This window comes from Pholis gunnellus (genome assembly GCF_910591455.1).
Source record: "Pholis gunnellus genome assembly, chromosome: 18".
In the NCBI taxonomy this organism is placed as follows: Eukaryota; Metazoa; Chordata; class Actinopteri; order Perciformes; family Pholidae; genus Pholis; species Pholis gunnellus.
In genome coordinates, this window is record NC_136545.1 from 16,075,035 (window position 1) to 16,093,903 (window position 18,869).

The window sequence follows — 18,869 nt, forward strand, 5'->3', positions numbered from 1 at the left end:
CTCGTGTTTACAGACAGCCGTCAAAATATAAATGTTGAAATGTCAGCTTGTTTTAACCCTACAACGAGTAATAATTTAGACGATGACACGAGGGCATGTGGAGGATACACACAGAGTAAATCAGACTAATCTATTAGTAAGAATCGCCATTTTTGGATGTAGATTTGGGGAAGTGTTAAGTGGATGGTGTCTGCATGTTGATGTGATTGGAAGCTGTTGACTAAAATAAGTTGTCAGAGATCAAAGTTTTCTGTAAAATCGCTCATTATAAAGTTAGTTATGTGTAACATGGCACCTGCAAGCAGTGTCTTCATGTGAAAACATGGAGAAAGCAGAAGATCTGGAGACACTTGGTGAGAAACTGTACACTCTGATTTACCCCAAACACAGAGAGAATGCTGGAAAACTCACAGGTGAGGTGACCTGCATGGCACGTCTTTTGATTTTGATAATCCGAAATGAAATCAAAGTTCCCAAGCCTGTGTATGTGTCCCAGGTATGCTGCTGGAGTTGCCAGGTCCTGTCCTGAGTCAGATGCTGCAGGACAAGGCCACGCTGACCGCGGGCGTGGAAAAGGCCCTCAGAGCCCTGCAGCTGGCACAGGAGCCCAGGTACAGCAATGGGCACAGGGTTGCCAAACCTGATCTCCTCCCTCCATCATACAGTCCGGCCTTGGCACACCATGGAATTTATGTGAGTGTCAATGCACACTTAGAAAGTTTTTTGACATGTCACTGCACCTCTTTGCAGCACGGTCCCATGTAAGGATGACGATGACGTGTCTGTGTCTTCTGACTCTCTGGGGGAGCAGCTGTTTGAGCTGGTGGACGTTTACAACACCGGCCACTCCCAGAAAATCACAGGTCAGCAACAAACACCTAATATTATGCAGTAAGATACAACATCAGCATGTTAGCTTTGTCATTGTGAGCATGTTGCCATGCTAGTGTCAGCATTTAATGCTAAAGTAAAGCCTCACAGAGCAGCTAGAATGGATGCGGACTCTTAGTCTCACTATCATTTATATGCTAATACATTTATGAGCAACTAATGTGGCATGCATACTTTGATTTGACTTTTTTACGACATACTATACTATGACTTTTTATGACTTTTAGTGACATAAAATATATATATGTTATTTATATGACATACTATAATATTACATTTTTAATGACATACTAAATAATTAGCTGTTCTTTAACAGGAATGCTTCTGGAGCAGCACAAAGAGGCCGTTATAAATCTTCTTTCAGACCCCAAACTGCTGGAAGAGCAGGTGAACTTCGCCCTGAAGACACTTAAGGAGTATGTGACTCATTACTGTTGATTGCAAGTGAAATCTACAAAATTACAGATTAAGAAAAAGAAAAAAATTTCTTTGATAAATTACAGTTAAACCGACATTTTAATATTGTTCCTGCCCCACCTCTCTTCAGGCAGAGCATGGAGGGGACAGACATTAGTGACGCGTCAGACGCTGACGACACCGAGAGGCTCGGGGAGAAGATCTTCTCACTAGTGGAAGAGCTGGATCCACTTCATGCAAACGATATTACAGGTGACCTGATAGTTCCCTGTAAACATCATTGATCTTTCAGATCTAATATCTTTGGAAGTTTATCATCTTTGTTATGTTTATGGGCCTTGTAAGGTCGTGGATAAAGGCTAAATGTTTATAACACTGATGATATTTTGGTTCTATTCCTCTGCAATCTATTGGTGCAGGTATGCTGCTGGAGATGGACCCAGCTGCTCTCCAACAGCTGCTCAGTGACCACACGATGCTGGAGGTTGCTGTTCAGAAAGCACAAGCAGCGCTGGACACTCAGAATCAAACTCTCTCTACTTGACCTGAGGAGCAACATTTTACACACAGAATAAGACATTAATAAATGACTTTGATGAGCTCAGATAATATGATGCTGGGAAAGGCGGGCACATCCCCACATTTTACCTACATAAGCAGCCATCTTTGTTTTATGCTCATTGTTGAGTGGACAGTGGAGAGTCTTAAGTTTGACTAAACTTACTGTAAATAATTGAAAAGTCTAGTTAGCCCAAATTGATATCGCCGATTAAGAATATGCGTGCTCACTTTGTTAGCACGTGATTGTCTTGCTCAGATAAATGGACCGAGCATAAGTGTCCGATTATAAAACAGTTATGCACCGATGTCGCTCCACCTGGGAGCCGAGCTTCCACACAAGACCTAATCATTGACGCTTGATGAAGTTGTTTACAGTCAGAGAGGATTTACTTCTAAGTCTGTCGAAGAAGTGACGATTTTTATGTATTGCCAACAGTCATGCTACGACAAGTTTTTGTACTGGACATAATGATGAAAGTTGAATTGAAAATACAGCAGAATATATGTAAACGAAGAACTATGCGTTTGCATTTCCATGTTTGTTAGGTAGAAATGAAACACTAACCTATAAAACAAACTTGTAGATCCGCTCCATCACCGTTCTGTCAGCGTTGATATTTATTATTGATCATATTGGAGCTATTTTCCATCTTATCTGTATTACTAGTTATGTGCAGAAAACTGTGGCAGCTCCACAGGTTACTCCCAACTGATTCGGGTACACATGCTCACAAAACGCATTTGAGATTTAACACATTTCTAAATATTGAATATACGATAGTCGCTTTATTTTAAAACACAAAATCCTGTAATGAATAAAACCAACGGACAGTTCTTTCAAAGTGCTACAGAGCGCAAAAAATAACTTTATTACCATTTCGTTTTCACCATCTGTATTCACTGTTTCATGTCAAGAATCTTACATGAGGAACTCTAAAACATTTGGGCAAAACTATTCCTTCTCTGAAACAAAAGGGGACCTTTTAAAATCATAACCGGATGTCTACAAAGTCATTGAAGCAGGAACATTTAGGACGACAAATAATTGAATTACACATCAGCAAATTAAAATGACAAGGTAGTATTTAGAGCACAATTAACTCTCAATTCACAATTTAGATAAAGATTTATTTGTCTGCATAAGCGGCCGATACAAACAGTAAATTAATCTGCATCATCTCTGGTGAGTCATAACTGCATTTCTTCAAAGCTATTAGAAAAAAATAGTTGCTCTCCACACATATACACACACACATATACACACACACACACACACACACCCCTTTATGCCTACAGCTCATAAATACAATCAATCTGATATACAAATATTTGGATAGATTTCTTTTTAGCGACATTTAAAACAGTTCTAATCCCAATTCCTGCTGCTCTGAAGACCTCCACTCGTTTCAGTGATAGCCACATTTCTCAAGAGGAGAAACTGAAGCCTAACGTGGACGAAAGACCCCGACGCATCTTTAAAGTTAAGAGTTGTTGACGGGCAGGAGGACATTGAAATAAATATCTGAAACGAGCAGCATCCAAACACTCAACTCTCAGGTTGTGAAGACAGTGCGAGTGTCTTTCCTGGTTCATCAAACATCTTTCCTTTACTGGAGGAAACGCACACAACACAGCAGACAACGCGCCATTGACATGATTCATTCTCACACAGCATGTCGTCTCCAGTTGACAGGAGCTGCAAATGCAAATACAAAGTTCTCAATGTCAAATTAAAAAAGGTGCCACTTTCTACCCATCACACATACAATCAATCAATCAATCGATCGATCAAACAGGGACATTTAGACTTTAGACACAAAGGGAAACCTAAAACGGGACCTCGGATGATCATTCTGTCAACAGTGTTAGATTTGAAGAGCAACATTTTTTTTTTTTTTTATTGTACATGAACATACGGTATGTGTATGAATGAATCCATGTTTTAGCTTTTTTACGTGCGTGTGAGTTCAGACCCATTACACGACTGTTTTCTGTTTTGGATGCAGGAAAAAAGCCCTTCGAGAAAACACGGTGCCCGTTAAAAATACACCAGTGACAATTACTGAACCAAAGAAATAGATGAAAGAGTGGTTAAGAGGTGGGACAAAGATCTACATGATGGAGACTGATTAAGCTCTTCTTAGGTACGGGTAAAAAAAAAAAAGAAAAGAAAAAGGTCCAGGTAGAGAGCAGTGTGTCCATGTGCTTCATTTACTTCCAAGTAGGATATCACTCTATCCAACAAGTCTGTTCACACAACCTCTCTGCAAGATGTTTATTTCATCACTGGGTACTGGCGCTGACCGCCCAAACGTCCAGCGCGGTGTCCACCTCCCGATGGTGCACTTGCCTGTAAAAAGGGGTAAAAAAAAGAGCATTATGAAGTGAAAAGGTGACAAATGAGAGAGAGACTAAACTATTGTATTTTCTCACCTGTGCAAACTGTGCAGGGTTATAAAAGGTGACGCCTCCAGCGGGTGCGGGTGCGGGTGCCGTTTCCTGGGCTTGGGCATGACTCTGCAAAGAACAAGCGGAGTCACTACAGTGTGTGCAGCGTCACAGTCGTATCACTTCTATGGGCAGAGGAGGACAACATTTAAAAACTGACGTCGAGGACAAGTAATGGCAACGAGCACTATGATTCACAGTAAGGCAGCATGACAGACCACTGTTTCATGTATTTTAGTAACCATGCAAGCTTTATGACGTGTTATTGAAGCGGTGTGTTGACAACAAGCAAGGGAGCTGCCTGTCTCCAGCATGCCTCACTCTGATCTCTGCAAGAACTAAACTCAAAGTACAGCCGAGGCTGATAAGAATATTTGGTCATAAACCAAATTATATTCTGACTTTATGATGGCACCAGATAAAGATCTTAAATCGTGGTCACGACCGCTTGGTCGGTTTGTTTGAATTTGTTGATCTCAACATACACAGAGTTACGTTAGAAATGCTGGAGACAGCGGGCAGTGTGAGCCGGGCAGACATCCTGGGTTAGATGGGCGGTGAAGCTTCGGGTGCAAATGGTGAAGCGTGCTACTTGTGACGAGGTGAGCTATGTGGGCGGCAGGCGGGAGGGAGGGGAGGGGGGGGGGGGGGACCATTAGAGGCCCAGCTGGAGGTACCTGGTTTAAATGCTGACTCACTTCGCGTGATAAAGAACTCATTGAGCTAGAACGTGAGAGCTAAAGACAGCAGAAGGGAAATAAACAGTCGAGAACAAAAAAACACAAACCACAAACCCATATTATCAATCTCCCATGCAGCAGATTAGATCCGTTTCCACTCCCCAACAGTTCAGAATGAAAATGAACACAACTAGCGATAGAAAATTATTGATTCTTGGATAAACAGACGTGGAGAGAATTAGATTAAAACAACAAATGGAACACAGATTCAACATTGCATCAAGGCTGCGCATTTAGCGAGTTTATGGGGGAAAAGAGTTTAAGTTGACATGCATGCATTCCCATGTTCCTTCACCCTCTGACATTATCTTACATTCATCCTAATAAGCACACTGCACGCACTGGGCTGTTAGGGTGTCGAGCGTCATGGTTCAGTGGTGGCATGATGATGGTGGCTACGGTAGCAGTGAGACAGGAGAAATGTGTCTTACCTCCCCGGACTGTGAGCCGTCAGGCACGGGAGGACCTTCTGGGGCAGGCGGTAACAACGTTGGGTTGAACATCTAATCAGATGAATTAAAGTGCATCAGATGGGGATTTGGAGGAGTAGAGCTTCAGCTTTGTACTTCATGTTGACCGGCCTAAAGGAGCTTATCTGCCATCTTGACATGTTATACAGACTCTCTTAAAGGGTTTTGTATCTTAGGTGCTCTATTTGAAGAAGAAAGCACTCAAACACAGCTTCTTATAGAAAGTTCTGCCAGCAGGTGGCTAACTTAGCTTAGCATAGTGACTGGAAACAGAGCGAAACAGCTATCCTGGCTCTGTCTGAAGGGGACAAAATACTTACTTACTTAATAGCTCACTAACTCATTCCACAACATATATTGTCGTGAACTTGTCCTTTGATTTAAAAAGAGAGTAAAGAGAAATAGATACCTGTGTAGCAGCGATGGTGTTTGGTGAATTCTGCTCCAGATGTCCTCCTTCGCTGCCTTCTAGAGGTTGTTGATCGTCAGGAGCTAAACCAGAGATACAGAAGAACAGTTTATTACTTCCATCTCTAATTGTACAGTGGCTTCCAAAATCAAACAAAAACATTTGCACCCATCATAAACTAAGACCGGTTATTTTACAATCATCATTTCAATGTAATTAATTCTGACACATGACACGCACCTGAACTAGGCACAAATAGGTTAGCGGGCATGGACATCGGCGCCAAAGGAGCGAAGATGTCTGCAGGAGCAGGGGCCAACCCGCCCGGTTTAGCAATCCTACTGGGGTTCAGAACGTCCACGTATCTGCTCCTCGTGCCTGAGGAGAAATAGAAAACAGACGTGTAAAGCTGACTGACTGACTAGTACCACAATATGTGGCGTCTCCTTGATTGATTTCTTAACAACTTGTAATTAAAGTATTATGCGCGGTCAAGCGCAGAGTTTGTGAAGCCAAAAGCCACAGCGAGGAACCCTCATCTCACCTGCTCTCCTGGAGAACATGTTGACAGGAGGACCACTACCCGGGGGTCTGGCAGGCCCTCCAGGGCCAGGCATCTGAGGCATCTTGGGAATGCCAGGGGGAGGAGGTGGTGGAAGGGGCTTATTCTAAAAAATAAAATAAAAAGAGAACTGGTTGATCTACAAAGCTTTCAACGAAGCCAGTCTGCTTAAAAAATATGAATCTGTCATTACAGACCTCTTCTTCAGGCTCGTTCAAGTCGACCCATTTCTGCTTCTTTTCATCCCACACGATCTGACAGTAAGGAACATAGGGCTCTCAGTACAGCTCACACGTAGAGGGACATAAACAAAACTCATCCAAAAATATGAAAATGAATACAGAAGAATGCTAAAAATAAGACCTGCACACGTAAAAGCTTTAACTTACAGATTTGTTTTTGTCATCTGGCAAGTGAGCTTCATTCTTCCCCTTCCTATAGAGCCAGTTTAGCCAACCACCTCCTGCTCCTCCTCCTCCACCACCACCACCGCCCTGTGTGAAAGAAAGGAAACAGCACTGGTAATCACTCATGAACGCGGTAGGAGCACTGACTGTATGAATGGTTATGTCTGAATATGAACCTTTTTCGGGGAGTCTTTCTTGGCTTTCTTGGCCTCTTCTATGCGGGGCTGTTCAGGAATCGAAGGTGGAGGCGGAGAGGCCTGCTTGATAGCCGAGTTGCTCCGCTCTCTTCCGCCAGAGTGAGTGGAAGATTCAGAGGTGGTGCGAGAGCGGCGTCCTGAAGGCTGCAGACCAGAAAGTACTGGTCAGAATAACACACATACACATGTACCTTGCTTTTGGGGCATCTCACAGAAAGAGCAGCTTTTTGGGGTGCCTTTTCTTTTTCTTTTTTTGTGTCCATGAAGTCTAACAATGTCTCTCTTTAACAATCACATTGTAGAGATTCAATTCATTTTCTGGAAACTAAAGCCAAGTTTAAATACCATGAATGATTAAGCTCCATTTTTTCTGAGGAGAATGAAAAACCTGCTTCACATCAGTTCTGAAAACAAGTGCAAAATCCAATTATTTTAGCAGTTTAAGCGCGACACACGAACGCACCATATGCATTGAAGATTGTGAAGTAGTCCTTGACCTCCTCCCAGGACCCTGCTGCGCCAGAAAAGACAACTTGGTTACTATTTTCTATCAAATTCGCAACACAAAAGCAAGGCAGAGGGCGATACATAATACTTTTTTTTAGATATGCATACAGCGAGATACTCACCATGTGAGCCATGTGGTCATAGAAGTCCATCTGAGGTGTGAAGGAGCTCCTGGGTGGGGAGGACGATATCGGCTGAGCAGTGTACATCTCTGGTGGGGCGTGGTACGGCTGCTCCGCAGGTGGCATGTGCCCGGGAGAAGGGGGCATGTGCTGGGGCATGTGTTGGGGCATGTGCTGGGGCATGTGCTGAGGCATGTGCTGGGGCATGTTATGGTGCATCTGGGGTAGCGGGGGGTTCATCTGTATTGGTGAATGTGGCACCTGAGGGGGGTGCATGTGTGGTGACGTTTGGCCCACTTGAAGAGGCGGGGGACACGGCTGCTGATGGGCTCCTGGGAACATCTCTACCTGCTCCTGTTGCGGTTGGAAGGGAGGGGGTGCGAAGCCAGCATCCTGTGGAGGGTAGCCCGAGTGGGCCATCTGGCCTGGTGGTCCACTGGGGGGTACTGGGTAGAACTGGGGCACTTCGTTGGAGGGTAAATGCTGGGGAGGGGACATCCCGTCTTGGAGGATAGAGGTGGGAGCTGAGAGAAAGTAGAAGGTATGAGATCTGATGCATTCTGAATCTGACTCATAGTAAAGTGAGGTTAAGAAGGAGACCACAAGAAACACAACACACACACACACACACACACACACACACACACACACCTGGAGGCATCAGCTGAACTCCATGCGGTGGAGGCCCGGGAAGTAATGAGTTCATTAGTGGGTTGTCGGGGGTGGGGCCATCCAACTCCACAGGCATGCTGTACGGTTCAGGTGGACTCGGCTGGTCCAAGTCAGAGCTGGGGCTGCTGCAGTCGTACTGTGTCGGAGTTGCTCTGTCTTCATTGTATGTAATCACTCCCGTCTGAAAAACAATAATTCAATAAAAGACAAGCTTCAAGCATTTGCTACATGGGAACAAATTAGAGAGAATAATTCAAATTCCATACATGTTGTAACAATCCCACAACCTCTACGTCAAATTAAATGTCGGAATTTTGAAATTTAACCATTTAAAAAAAATGTAATTATGAGTCCTAGTATCACATCAACAATACATACACTGAAAACATACTACTACAACAAAAAGCTGTATTTTGAAAAATCCTCAGACAGAACTACAAACAGTTTCTTCCTCCTCACCCTCATCTGTCCATCCAGCTGTCTGAGGTGCATCAGCCAGTCGGGCTCATTGAACAGCTCCTGCTCCGGCTTCTCCTTCAGTTGCGGATCAAAGAATCGCAGCTTTTCCGACATCTGTCAACACACAGCGTTACAATTACATTTCTTAGAGTGCTAAAACGAGTATGTATCTGAGCAGAGGAGCTACAGAAGGGTAGACAAGGAGGAGAGTGAGTGCATGTACCTGTATGATTTGGCTTATGAAGACAGGAGAATAATAGGAAGGCTGCTGGAGGACATTCCGAGAAATAACTTCACAGTAGTGGAAGGCCTGAGCGCTCAGGCCTGCTTCAGCCAAGCGGCATGCATAGATCAACTTGAACACCTGACAACAGACAATACAGATTAGAGAACAGTGTTATTCCTCAGTAGTAGAGAACAGACCTATTTAATATAGTAACAATTAACTATTTTATCCACCTGGAAATTGGGTAGTGAGCACGGCTGGGAGCCCAGAGACTGAGCATACTCATAGGCCTCCGTCCTCTGGATAGCTTCGTTGGTCGCACATTGGTAAAAGGACAAACTGAAGTGAAGAAACAAAAAGATGAGGTCATGTGTGTGGCATATTATGGGCAAACTGTATTGCGGTCTAAAAAAAAAAAAAAAAAAAAAAAAAGACCTCCGTCTCTAACCTGTGGTTGGAGCCAATCAGAACCATCTTGGTGCTCTTCTTCGTGAAAACTCCCAGACCAACTTGGGCCATCAAGTAGCAGAAGTGTGCAGCATCAACCAGCCCCTTGGATACTGCCGCAACACAAAAATCAGCACAGAGAGAAGGTGAGGCAACGTGCTTGTTGTGGTAAACAATGAAAACCTTATTAGCTCAGTGCAGTGAGAGACGACAGCTGGTTTTTTTTCTCGCCGTCCTACCGAGAGTGTCCCCCATAGTGGTGATTGTGCGAGTGTCCAGGTCCAGAGTGTGTGTGAGGTTAGACAGCACCATGGCCAGGTGAGGGCGCCAGTCACCCCACTTCTCCTCTCCGCAGCACTGTACGAGTTCAAAACATATCTCAACACACACAGCTTGTGCAACTTCTTCAGAATAATCGTGAAAAAAAGTGTTAAAGAAAGAGAGCGGGTCGAAGAAACACTTACAGTGGCCGATGCAGGCATCCTCCCTGACATCAGCTGGTACACTGTCTGAAGAGGGTCATTGATGGGCAAACTGTTGGCAAACCTAAAACAAAGAGACAAAAGAATCTTTAAATCTGTTCAAATGATCACAGAATACAGGTGCGGCAAGGTTTAGGAGTCCCAACGTTTTAATGCCACTGGTGCTTTACCTCGTCATGACACGTGCATGCGTCCTGTTGTCCATCTTGCTGGCCAACAGCAGGGCGTGGCCCCAGAGACCTCCCTTCATAGCGGCTTCTAGCGCATCCTATTTCACAGACAAAAGTGGAACTCATTTCAGATTTCACAAGATAATAGTTAACCGACTATAACGCGGTGAAAGAGGGTCTCTCTTTACCTTCTTGCGGCCAAACAGCAGCAGCTCCCTGAAGCGCTCAGTTTCCTTGCCGAGGTTCTCGGGGACGATCATGAAGGTGTCGGACAGGAGGGATAGCGGTCCCGCCCCCGGCTCTTCCTCGGCTCGTGCCAGCGGTTCATTGTTAAAATCGATCAAGTTGGCCTCATTTGGACTCTTGCCCGGTAGCCAGACAGAGCGATGCTCCTTCAGCAAGAGGTCAGCGATGTCTGTGCCGACCACGGTCTTAAGAAACCAGAGTGTGACAGTGAGGAAGATATACAAAAAGTCACATTCCTACTTTGACACACTTGTGTTTTCGCACAGTCTCACCCCGTTCTGTCTACAGAGCAGCACAATGAACTCCCAGAGCAGGCGGGCGGAGTCCCTGTCCAAGAGGTTGTTGTCACGAGAACACTCCAGCGCTTTGTTCTGGGAGAACTTTATCACGTCCACCTTATGGGTCTCCTCCCTGAGGGACAGGACACAAGACGTGAGACAGACTCGCAGCGGCTGGTCAAATCAGTGCTACCTTTTATACATACGGATGTCAAGAGACAAATAAAAACTGTTTTGTATGCATTTATACACATTATTTGTATCCAAATAGGTAGTTTGCAGCTAAATATGCAGTGCTGGGATAGTCTTATGGATACTTGTGTTGACTTGTTCTTCTTATCAAAAGATCTCTTGAAAAGACCAAAACCAAGAATGAATTGAAGTATTGTCTGTGTAGCCGACGCCTCATCAAATACACCATCTACTCCGGTTTGCTCATGCTTGAAAAAAAAAGAAACTATATATTCTTTATCTGATTTTTAAGATGTTTCACGTTCAGTAGGAACCAATGGGCCAATAGGTGAAGGAAGTCAGACTAATGCATTGATGGTTTTGATCTTTTCGTGGGGGGGTCGCCGACAATAGCAAAATATAGAACATAGCCACCATTGTTCTTTAAAAAGGTCAATGACTGAAAGCCATTTGTGATGGAGAAAAAGAGCAGCATGCACTTACTTCACAAGAGGTCCAGGGAAAGATCGCAGTTCTGCCTGATCCGGAGTGTCTTGGAGTATGGTCTGCAAATACAGATATGGCTCAAAATATGACTCTATATTAACAGCCTTGACTTTGTGAAGCTGTTATATGCATGTTCTCTAACAGAACATGCTGTTAGAGAGCTGTTGCTAGCTCTTCATGATACAAACTTCCCGCAATGAGCTGCTGAAATACAATGTTTTAAAAATGTACCTCCAAATTGTGGATGTCAACGAGAGCAGGCTGTCCAGCTGAGGGGAGGTTGGGCAGAACTTGGACCAGATGACCACCAGGTCCGAAGCGGGCACAGCGGTGGGGTATGGTGAACTTCTCTGGGGTTGAAGGACGAGGAGGAGCTAGAGGGAAAACATCAGTCAGGCTAAGAGCAGGTGGACACATGAAGGAACCAGTAGAATGTCCCAAATCTAGTGGTTTCATTTGGGCTTGACTGAACTCGAGTCAGTTCTGTTGGTCTTTTTAAAAGGCGTTACCGTTCAATAAAGGATTGTGTACTTACGTTGCTCAGGGGCGATCCAGGTGCTGTCTGCCGGGTACTCAGAGGGATAGAGGTACTGGCTGTAGTTCTGGGTGGCATCAGTCTGGTCCGGGTACTGTCCATAGGAGTAGTCCACAGCCAGCGTGGACGATGTGGCGTCATAGGCCGCTGACACCAAGTCAGGCTGGCTTCTGTACACCTGGCTCTGCAGCGCGTGAAGACCAATAAAGTTAATTATCAAATAAAACATAAAAGTAAAACATGCACATACTGTAAGTTTGCACACATTTTCAAGAACAACAACAAACAGTTTATAAGCGTAAAAACTCATTTCAAGAGAGCAAAGTTAGCCATTTGTCAAATAAGACACAAAAAACGTTTTGGTTTCAGAATGAGCCGCCAGGTTAGTATCTATATCTTAAGCCTGTGCTGCTGATAGTTATTGGGATGATGCTGACAACTTTATGCAAGTCACAATAGTGTACGTTAAGAGTGGCAAAAACACCAACAGGTAAAATACACCAAAGCATACAAGAGAAATCTGCACATTCACCTGTTGTGATCGTGAGCTGAAGCTGCTCCGTCTGCTGTGGTGGCTCTGAGAGCTGTGCGCACTATGTGCCGACTGCTCGCTGTGGACACTGCGTCGGTCGAAGTCATCGGCGTACGTTTCTCCGCGTCGCCGGAAATCTTCATCGAAACTGGCGTCATAGCCGGGATAGTACCGCCACTGATCATCATAGCCCTCTTTCCTGTGAGTAGAGTGTACCGTGTTTGTTTATCCATCTAATCTGTTGTCTATACGGCATAATGCATTAATGTAATAACAACAACTTAATTAGAATGTACATGAATGGGTTTCTCTGCATACCTGGCAGGATACGCCTGTGGATTATAGTAGTTCTCTCTGCCTCTGTAGCTTTCATCATAATTAGCCCAGTAGGCGGGGTCATAGTATCCTCTGTAGCGGGGGTCATACTGCCCGTAGTTGTATCCTTCCCACAGAAAACATGGAGATTATATAAAAAACATTTGTATACACAAAAGGATTAATGTGTTTTGTGAACTAATTGTTTTACATATTCATACTAGTAGGAAATCACTCTGTGGCTCATACCTCCATACTCATATTGTTTGGCGTACTCTGCATAATATTCATTATAGGCACTTTGGTTGGCTCTCTGGTAATCTTCAGGATAGCCTTGCCTATGGGAGAAACAAAAAGGTGAGCTTTACGGGGTCAAGTACAAGGGACCATCTGGACATACTTCAGAGTTTATTTTAAACACATGTACACCAAACAAAACAAAACTCACCATGAGGGATCCCTTACCGAGCTCTAAACATTCTCTCAATAAAGTAAGACACTTAAAAACTGCAACAAAACAAATTGACTAAATAAAACGGTGCTGGCTTGACATAACATGTCATGTCATATACTCGATGATGACGGTTTCACAGACCTGGATGAGGGCCTGTCAGAGTACTGGCTAGTTCTGGAGCTGGGTCGTTCTGGCTGAGGCTCTCTGTACTGGTAGTTTGGATCGCGATGCGGCGGATTCTGCCCTTCATATCTGCCGTACCACGGATCTGCTCTGCCCCTGTATGGACCATCCTGAAAGATAGGCGCAATTAGGGAGTTTAATTTCTTACATCCCACGGCAGAAGTTGCAAATGAATACATTTACAAGAGAGTAAACCAAAAAAAAGGACTTTTCACATACTTGATAATATTGCTGTGCTCTAGGGTCCCCAGGTGGTGGTGGTTGTGGATACTGGCCAGGTGGTGGTGGTGGATACTGGCCAGTTGGTGGTGGTGGTGGGTACTGGCCAGGTGGATATGGTGCTCTGCCATCCGGGTATTCTCCATAATTACCGTAATAGCCAGCATACATCTGCCCAGGCACTGGAGCAGGGGGCCCATAGCCTTGCTGGCTGCCTGCAGAGGAGGGTGGTCGAGGTGGTTCCGCAGGAGCTGGCTGGGGAGCTCCTGGAGGTACTGGTCCTCGAGGCCATGGGGGGTATGCAGCAGCGGATGGGGGAGCACTCCCCGCAGCGGGCCCCTGTGCTGGAGGTGGATACTGGTCACTGGAGGGTTGTGCTCCACTCCCTGGAACAGGAGGAGCATAATGTTGTCCCTGCAGTGCAGCCTGAGGGTCTGATGTCTTAGGGGGTTCAGCTGGTGGCGGCTGAATGTTTGCAGCTGCTTGGGAGGGTGCTGGTGGTACCTGTGGGGTAGATGAAGAGGCTGGCGTCTGGACAGGGACATTCCCTTGCGCTCTTACCCCCTGCTGAGCATCTTTGGTGACCTGTAGGTAAAACCCATTACTAGACTGTGGAGACTCGTGTAGAGAGGAAGGGTGGCCAGAAGTTTGGTTCTGGGCTTGCGATTGGTGCATAGAAAAATCAAGCAGTTCATAATTTGACGGCGGATTATGATTAGAGACAGGAGCAGTCACAAGAGGAGCCTGTGGATTAACTTGGAGAGCAGAGTGACTGTCTCCAGCCAGCGATTGGCCCCTTGAGAGAGGAGGGCGGACTGGCTGAGACTGCGGCGGAGCTGTAATGTCTGATGTTGCCGCTTCTGTGTGGTCTCGGGTCAGATTGAGCGGGCTCTGGTTAGAGGCAGAAGAATTGAAGCTTATAGGTCCAGGAGCAAACACTGGATTGTGATTGGAGGTCATTGGAGGTGGTTGGGAGGTACTGGCACCCTGTCCTTGTGTGACAATTCTTACAGGGGGGGTTGTTTCCCTAAGGCTACTTTGACTGGGTGCTTGAGCAGGGGTACTGGGGGCGATCACACTGTAATTGGACACTGGCGGGGCAATCAAAACAGGCTGGTCGAGCGAGTCGGACACAAGGAGAGAAGCATAGCCCAGGTTGCCTTGAGGCTCAGTTGGCTCTGCCTCACTCACCTTTGGTGGGTTCTCTAGGTTCTCTGAGTGTTGCTGTGACGTTGGCTGGGTTCTCTGAGAGGGTTGCAGGTCCAGTGGGCCATCCTCTGGAGGTTGGATGACATCAGCACTGGGCTCTCGTAAAGGAGCGAGAACTGTTGGGGCAGCAGGGGCGAGGAGGATGCTAGCGGCCATGCTGGTAGGGTCATGCTGAGCCCACAGAGTAGTGGCAGGGCTCTCACAGGGCCGACTGCCCCCGAAAGCACGGGATGACGGTCGAGAGAGAGAGAGAACCACTGGGTGTGGCAGATGAGGGACACCACCTCCAGCCCCAGCAGGAAGGGGGTGTCCTGAGACATAAATATTTTCCATATTATCTGGCGGCTGCTCCAGGTTGCCAGGTGTAGCATCTGCACCCATTTCCGCGACCATTTTAGCCCTATCAACTTCAGCAGGACGCACCCCGACCCCATGAGAGCGTACAGGCTCAAAAGAGCTGTTAGCACTGGCCTGAAAGATGCCAGTTGGTTTTGGGGGGCTAGGTGTGGGAGGCCACATCTGCTCCAGGGGGCTGTGTTGCACACCCATATCTACAGCTGGAGATGTGTCAATCTGCTCAAAGTAGCCTCCAGTGGCAGCAGACAGGCTAGCTTCATCAGTGAGACGTGGGCTTTCCTGCTGAATAAAGGTGCCTACTACTCCCTGTTGCCGTCGAGTGCCACTTCCACTTCCATGGCTCATATTGCTATAGTTGGATGACACGCTGGCCGATCTAATTGGTCTTTGAATGGAGTCGGGAGTCTCGAGGTTAGGCCCGGTTTCATACTGGTCAACTCCATGTGCTGCTGTAGCAGCAGCAGCAGGGCTGCCCTGAATATCACTGGGTAATACTTCCTGGTTCGGGACACACTCCAAATTCTCCACGTGGTCGTACTGGGAATCATGAGTCTTATGGGTCCCTGCTTGTGGAGCATGGTTGCCATCATTCATGTAAGGTAGGTGTGAATGATCTTGCAGAGGAGGTCCTTGATAATCCAAAGGAACATCTGCTTGGCCACTGTGGGCTTGTGGGTTGCTCTGATGCTGAAAAGATCCAGGGATACCATTCACTGCCTTGTTTCTATCTCCAGCCAGTGTTTCTTCATTTTCCACATCATTGTCTTTGAAGAACATTGAGAGTGTACCAGACTCCTGAAAGTATGGGACTGGGACTGGGACTGGGGTAGAACTAGGCCCAGCCCCAGTGTTGGAAGCATGCTGAGATCCAACAGAGTAAGGCCGAGGTTGAGGATGGGCTATGCCGGTCCCCATTTGGTGGTAGTCCTGTGGAGGCATATTGAACCATGAGTCCTGGGGGGCAGAAGTCTGACTGAAGTAGCTCTGAGGTTGGAAGTGGGAATTATGCTGCTGGGGTGCATTTGGGTCAGGCCACTGAGAACTGGGGGCATTTGTAGGGTTCTGGGGAGGAAGAGGAGCTTGAACCTGGGGATGTCCAGGTTGTGTTGGAGGGGTGGGGGTGTTGTGATGGGGCGATGAGGTGTGGGAGGGGTACATCTGGGTCTGTGGAGGTAAATTGAAAGGCTGTGGCGGAGGGTCACTAGTAGGCTGGAAATAGTTCTGAACTGATGGAGGGCGACTTACGTGATCAGGGGCCCACTGAGAATAGGAGGTGGTGGGAGGTACAGGCTGGAACAACATGGGCTGAGGAGCAGGCTGTCCTTGATATTCCTGGTTGTTAAAAGGTGTCTGACCCGGTGCCGGGGCCACAGAAGGTGGCTCTGCCGCCATGGATGGTGTCTGTTCTGTAGAATTAAAATAGCCCTGTTCACTATGCGACGATGCGTATCCTACAGGACTCGGTGCTGAGTAAACAGGGGGTGCTGCACTGTGAGGGTTGAACAGTTGCACCCCTGGTAGAGAGGAGGGTGGGGGACCAGGAAGAGGAGCCGGGACATCCCCCAGTGTCTGTGGTTGTGGAGGCAGCCCCGAGCCAGCCTGAGAGTACATGGTGTTGGGTGGGGCCTGCATTGGTGGAGGGTTGCTGTTGGGTATTGTTGGGACACCACCTGCAGCCATAGGTGCACCTGCAGCCATAGGGGGAGGAGCTCCAACAAAAGCAAAAGGATTTGTCATGGGTTGTGCAGCAGGTGGCATTGTGGCAGTAGCTGCTGCTGCTGCTGGATGCTTGTGAGGCCTGGTCCTGCGGAACATATTGGGCCCAGAAGGGGGTGGGCCCGAGGCTCCCGGAGGTCCGGTCCGAGGAGGTGGCTGCATGGCTGCAGGGCTAACAGGTCCGAGGACCAGGTCACTCTAGTAGATGTCACTGAAGAGACTGAAGTCAGGCAAAGCTGCGTAAAGTAAAGGAAAGAGGGAGTGGTTAACAATAAGATACACACATGCCTCTCGGATGGATTATACCACACCTTTATTTATGTAATGCTCTAGGATTTTATTGAAACGAAGAGTACAACGTGGCAATTTCTACATCAGCTCCGAGATGTTATGAATGACACGACAGTACTTTATTGAGTAAAACACAATTGACTGATTGTGGTGAACGGCAACTTTGATTACATCATGCACTCTATATAATATAATGGTTTTACTTTTGTTCATCTCCCTCAAACACAAAAAACTAATACAAAGGCTTCTTTAATTCTGTTGGAAGAACTGTGTTGGAAGAATTACGGATTCATTCTTGATAAAAAAAAAAACGTGTGAGTCTAGTGGCCTCTACTGACAAATAGCACAGTGACGTAAGAAAGGAAAGGAAAGCTGATGTTAGGACTGAAGTTACTAAACAGGAACTGATGAGAAACTAAAAAGTGTCAAATAAGCCCTGCTGCTAACTTGTGCAGTTGTATCGCTTTTGTTGATACGGTTAGTTGCTGACAAAGACATTTTAATAAAGATGCCATGAATACAAAACAAAAGATAAACTAAACTGATGAGATCATCACATCTATCAGATACAAACACTGTGAATCTGTCAGTGAGACGCTCGGGGGAGCTAGCATGGACTGACTTTGAGCATTTTAAATGATAGAAAGGTAGATCGATAACAAAGAGAGTTAGTAGGAAAGAGTTATCGGACAGGTGAGCTCTACAAAATGTGATCCCGGATATGTCAAACCATCCAGATTATAAATTAAACCCGGTGAACTACCAACTCACCGGGGTAGTCACCATGAAACAAAACAAAGTTAGCTATTGAGATACACACTATCGACTTCCGATCATTATCCACACTTGTTGAACTCTAACCGGTAACGTTAGCTAGTACCTTTTGTTTTGACACGACATCAAATTAACGTAACACATTAAGCAGCCTGTGAGGAAAGGTCCAGAGTGCTTTGGCTCGACAGCTAACGGTAACTAGCTCAAACGCTACATGTCCTGGACGCCATAACCATCAAAACACTGCAATCTAAAGTCGCCTGTCGCCTAAAGATTGCCCCGAAAACGAAGGACTTATCCTTCCGATCCTATACAAGACTGACAGGGACAAATGCCGGACAGTTACAGGTCGCTGGCGTAATTTAAACAGGTCCACTGCCTGGTCAGCTAGCCTTAGCATCGGTGCTTAGTTAGCATTGCTTGCTAACTAGCCTATGCTAACTACAAGGGTAACAGTTTCATGCCTGTTGTATATACACCAGATCGAAACGTTCAGAGTGCAGCATAGTTAACGATGGTGTGTATTTACTCTTACCCGATGTCGGAAATGTGTAGAAAAATAATTAAATTCTTACAAATGTGCAGGGCAGTGAGTCTGACACACCGCCACCATCTTCAGAGAACACATCCTACTAGGCTACGTGTACATGCCGCGTCACGGGCCAAACACCCATTGCGTCACTACGGGGCGGGGCGTGTTAAAGGTAAGTTTTGTGTATTTATCCGAATCAACTCACGTGCTTCTAAAAGTTTGTTTAATTTTAAACTAATTTCAGTTCAATTGTTGGCATTCTACAGAAGATCCTTTGTAAGAGGTGTAACGTCATAGGGCACTGAGAGCTACAGAGCAGTAAGTGCAAAGAAACATCAAACCATATCCTGGCTGTTCTCAAGA

General features: G+C 46.1%; 2 protein-coding genes across 7 annotated transcripts; one reads left to right on the forward strand and one right to left on the reverse strand.

The window, feature by feature from the left end:
• The first annotated feature begins 22 nt into the window (after window positions 1–22).
• On the forward strand, window positions 23–2,328 carry LOC306710838 (uncharacterized protein). Of its 2 annotated transcripts, none has more exons than XM_079179541.1 (6): window positions 23–413; window positions 479–611; window positions 751–863; window positions 1,208–1,307; window positions 1,439–1,560; window positions 1,728–2,328. In XM_079179541.1, the coding sequence occupies exons 1-6, from the start codon at window positions 323–325 to the stop codon at window positions 1,850–1,852; spliced, it is 684 nt and encodes a 227-aa protein (XP_079035667.1). In that variant the 5' UTR covers window positions 23–322; the 3' UTR covers window positions 1,853–2,328. The 2 variants fall into 2 exon arrangements, with proteins under 2 accessions (XP_079035667.1, XP_079035668.1); XM_079179542.1 differs by having other exon boundaries at window positions 497–611.
• Window positions 2,329–3,738: 1,410 nt separating this feature from the next.
• On the reverse strand, window positions 3,739–18,608 carry sec16a (SEC16 homolog A, endoplasmic reticulum export factor). 5 transcript variants are annotated; one of them, XM_079179182.1, is made up of 32 exons: window positions 18,510–18,592; window positions 16,439–17,145; window positions 13,628–16,357; window positions 13,367–13,518; window positions 13,021–13,109; window positions 12,775–12,898; window positions 12,457–12,655; window positions 11,925–12,108; window positions 11,621–11,763; window positions 11,387–11,448; window positions 10,706–10,844; window positions 10,376–10,618; window positions 10,188–10,285; window positions 10,000–10,081; window positions 9,775–9,892; window positions 9,537–9,648; window positions 9,322–9,427; window positions 9,086–9,226; window positions 8,863–8,976; window positions 8,383–8,584; window positions 7,732–8,255; window positions 7,566–7,616; window positions 7,082–7,246; window positions 6,888–6,992; window positions 6,696–6,752; window positions 6,481–6,604; window positions 6,177–6,314; window positions 5,937–6,019; window positions 5,489–5,560; window positions 4,995–5,054; window positions 4,303–4,386; window positions 3,739–4,219 (listed from the first exon to the last, which is right to left on the reverse strand). In XM_079179182.1, exons 2-32 carry the CDS (start codon window positions 17,069–17,071, stop codon window positions 4,145–4,147), a joined length of 7,209 nt encoding a protein of 2,402 aa, XP_079035308.1. In that variant the 5' UTR covers window positions 17,072–17,145; window positions 18,510–18,592; the 3' UTR covers window positions 3,739–4,144. The 5 variants fall into 5 exon arrangements, with proteins under 5 accessions (XP_079035308.1, XP_079035305.1, XP_079035306.1 ...); XM_079179179.1 differs by having other exon boundaries at window positions 13,628–17,145; window positions 18,550–18,608; XM_079179180.1 differs by having other exon boundaries at window positions 7,566–7,613; window positions 13,628–17,145.
• Window positions 18,609–18,869: the final 261 nt, after the last annotated feature.

Bases quoted from the DNA above. Each gene is read 5' to 3' on its own strand.
- LOC306710838 (XM_079179541.1), top strand. From the start codon at position 323: ATGGAGAAAGCAGAAGATCTGGAGACACTTGGTGAGAAACTGTACACT. The intron at 612-750 runs GTACAGCAATGG...ACCTCTTTGCAG, and splicing joins CAGCTGGCACAGGAGCCCAG to CACGGTCCCATGTAAGGATG. The intron at 1,308-1,438 runs GTATGTGACTCA...ACCTCTCTTCAG, and splicing joins GCCCTGAAGACACTTAAGGA to GCAGAGCATGGAGGGGACAG.
- sec16a (XM_079179179.1), bottom strand. From the start codon at position 17,071: ATGCAGCCACCTCCTCGGACCGGACCTCCGGGAGCCTCGGGCCCACCC. The intron at 12,109-12,456 runs GTGAATGTGCAG...CACGCGCTGCAG, and splicing joins TCAGCTCACGATCACAACAG to AGCCAGGTGTACAGAAGCCA. The intron at 6,315-6,480 runs GTGAGATGAGGG...ATTTCTCCTCAG, and splicing joins CATGTTCTCCAGGAGAGCAG to GCACGAGGAGCAGATACGTG.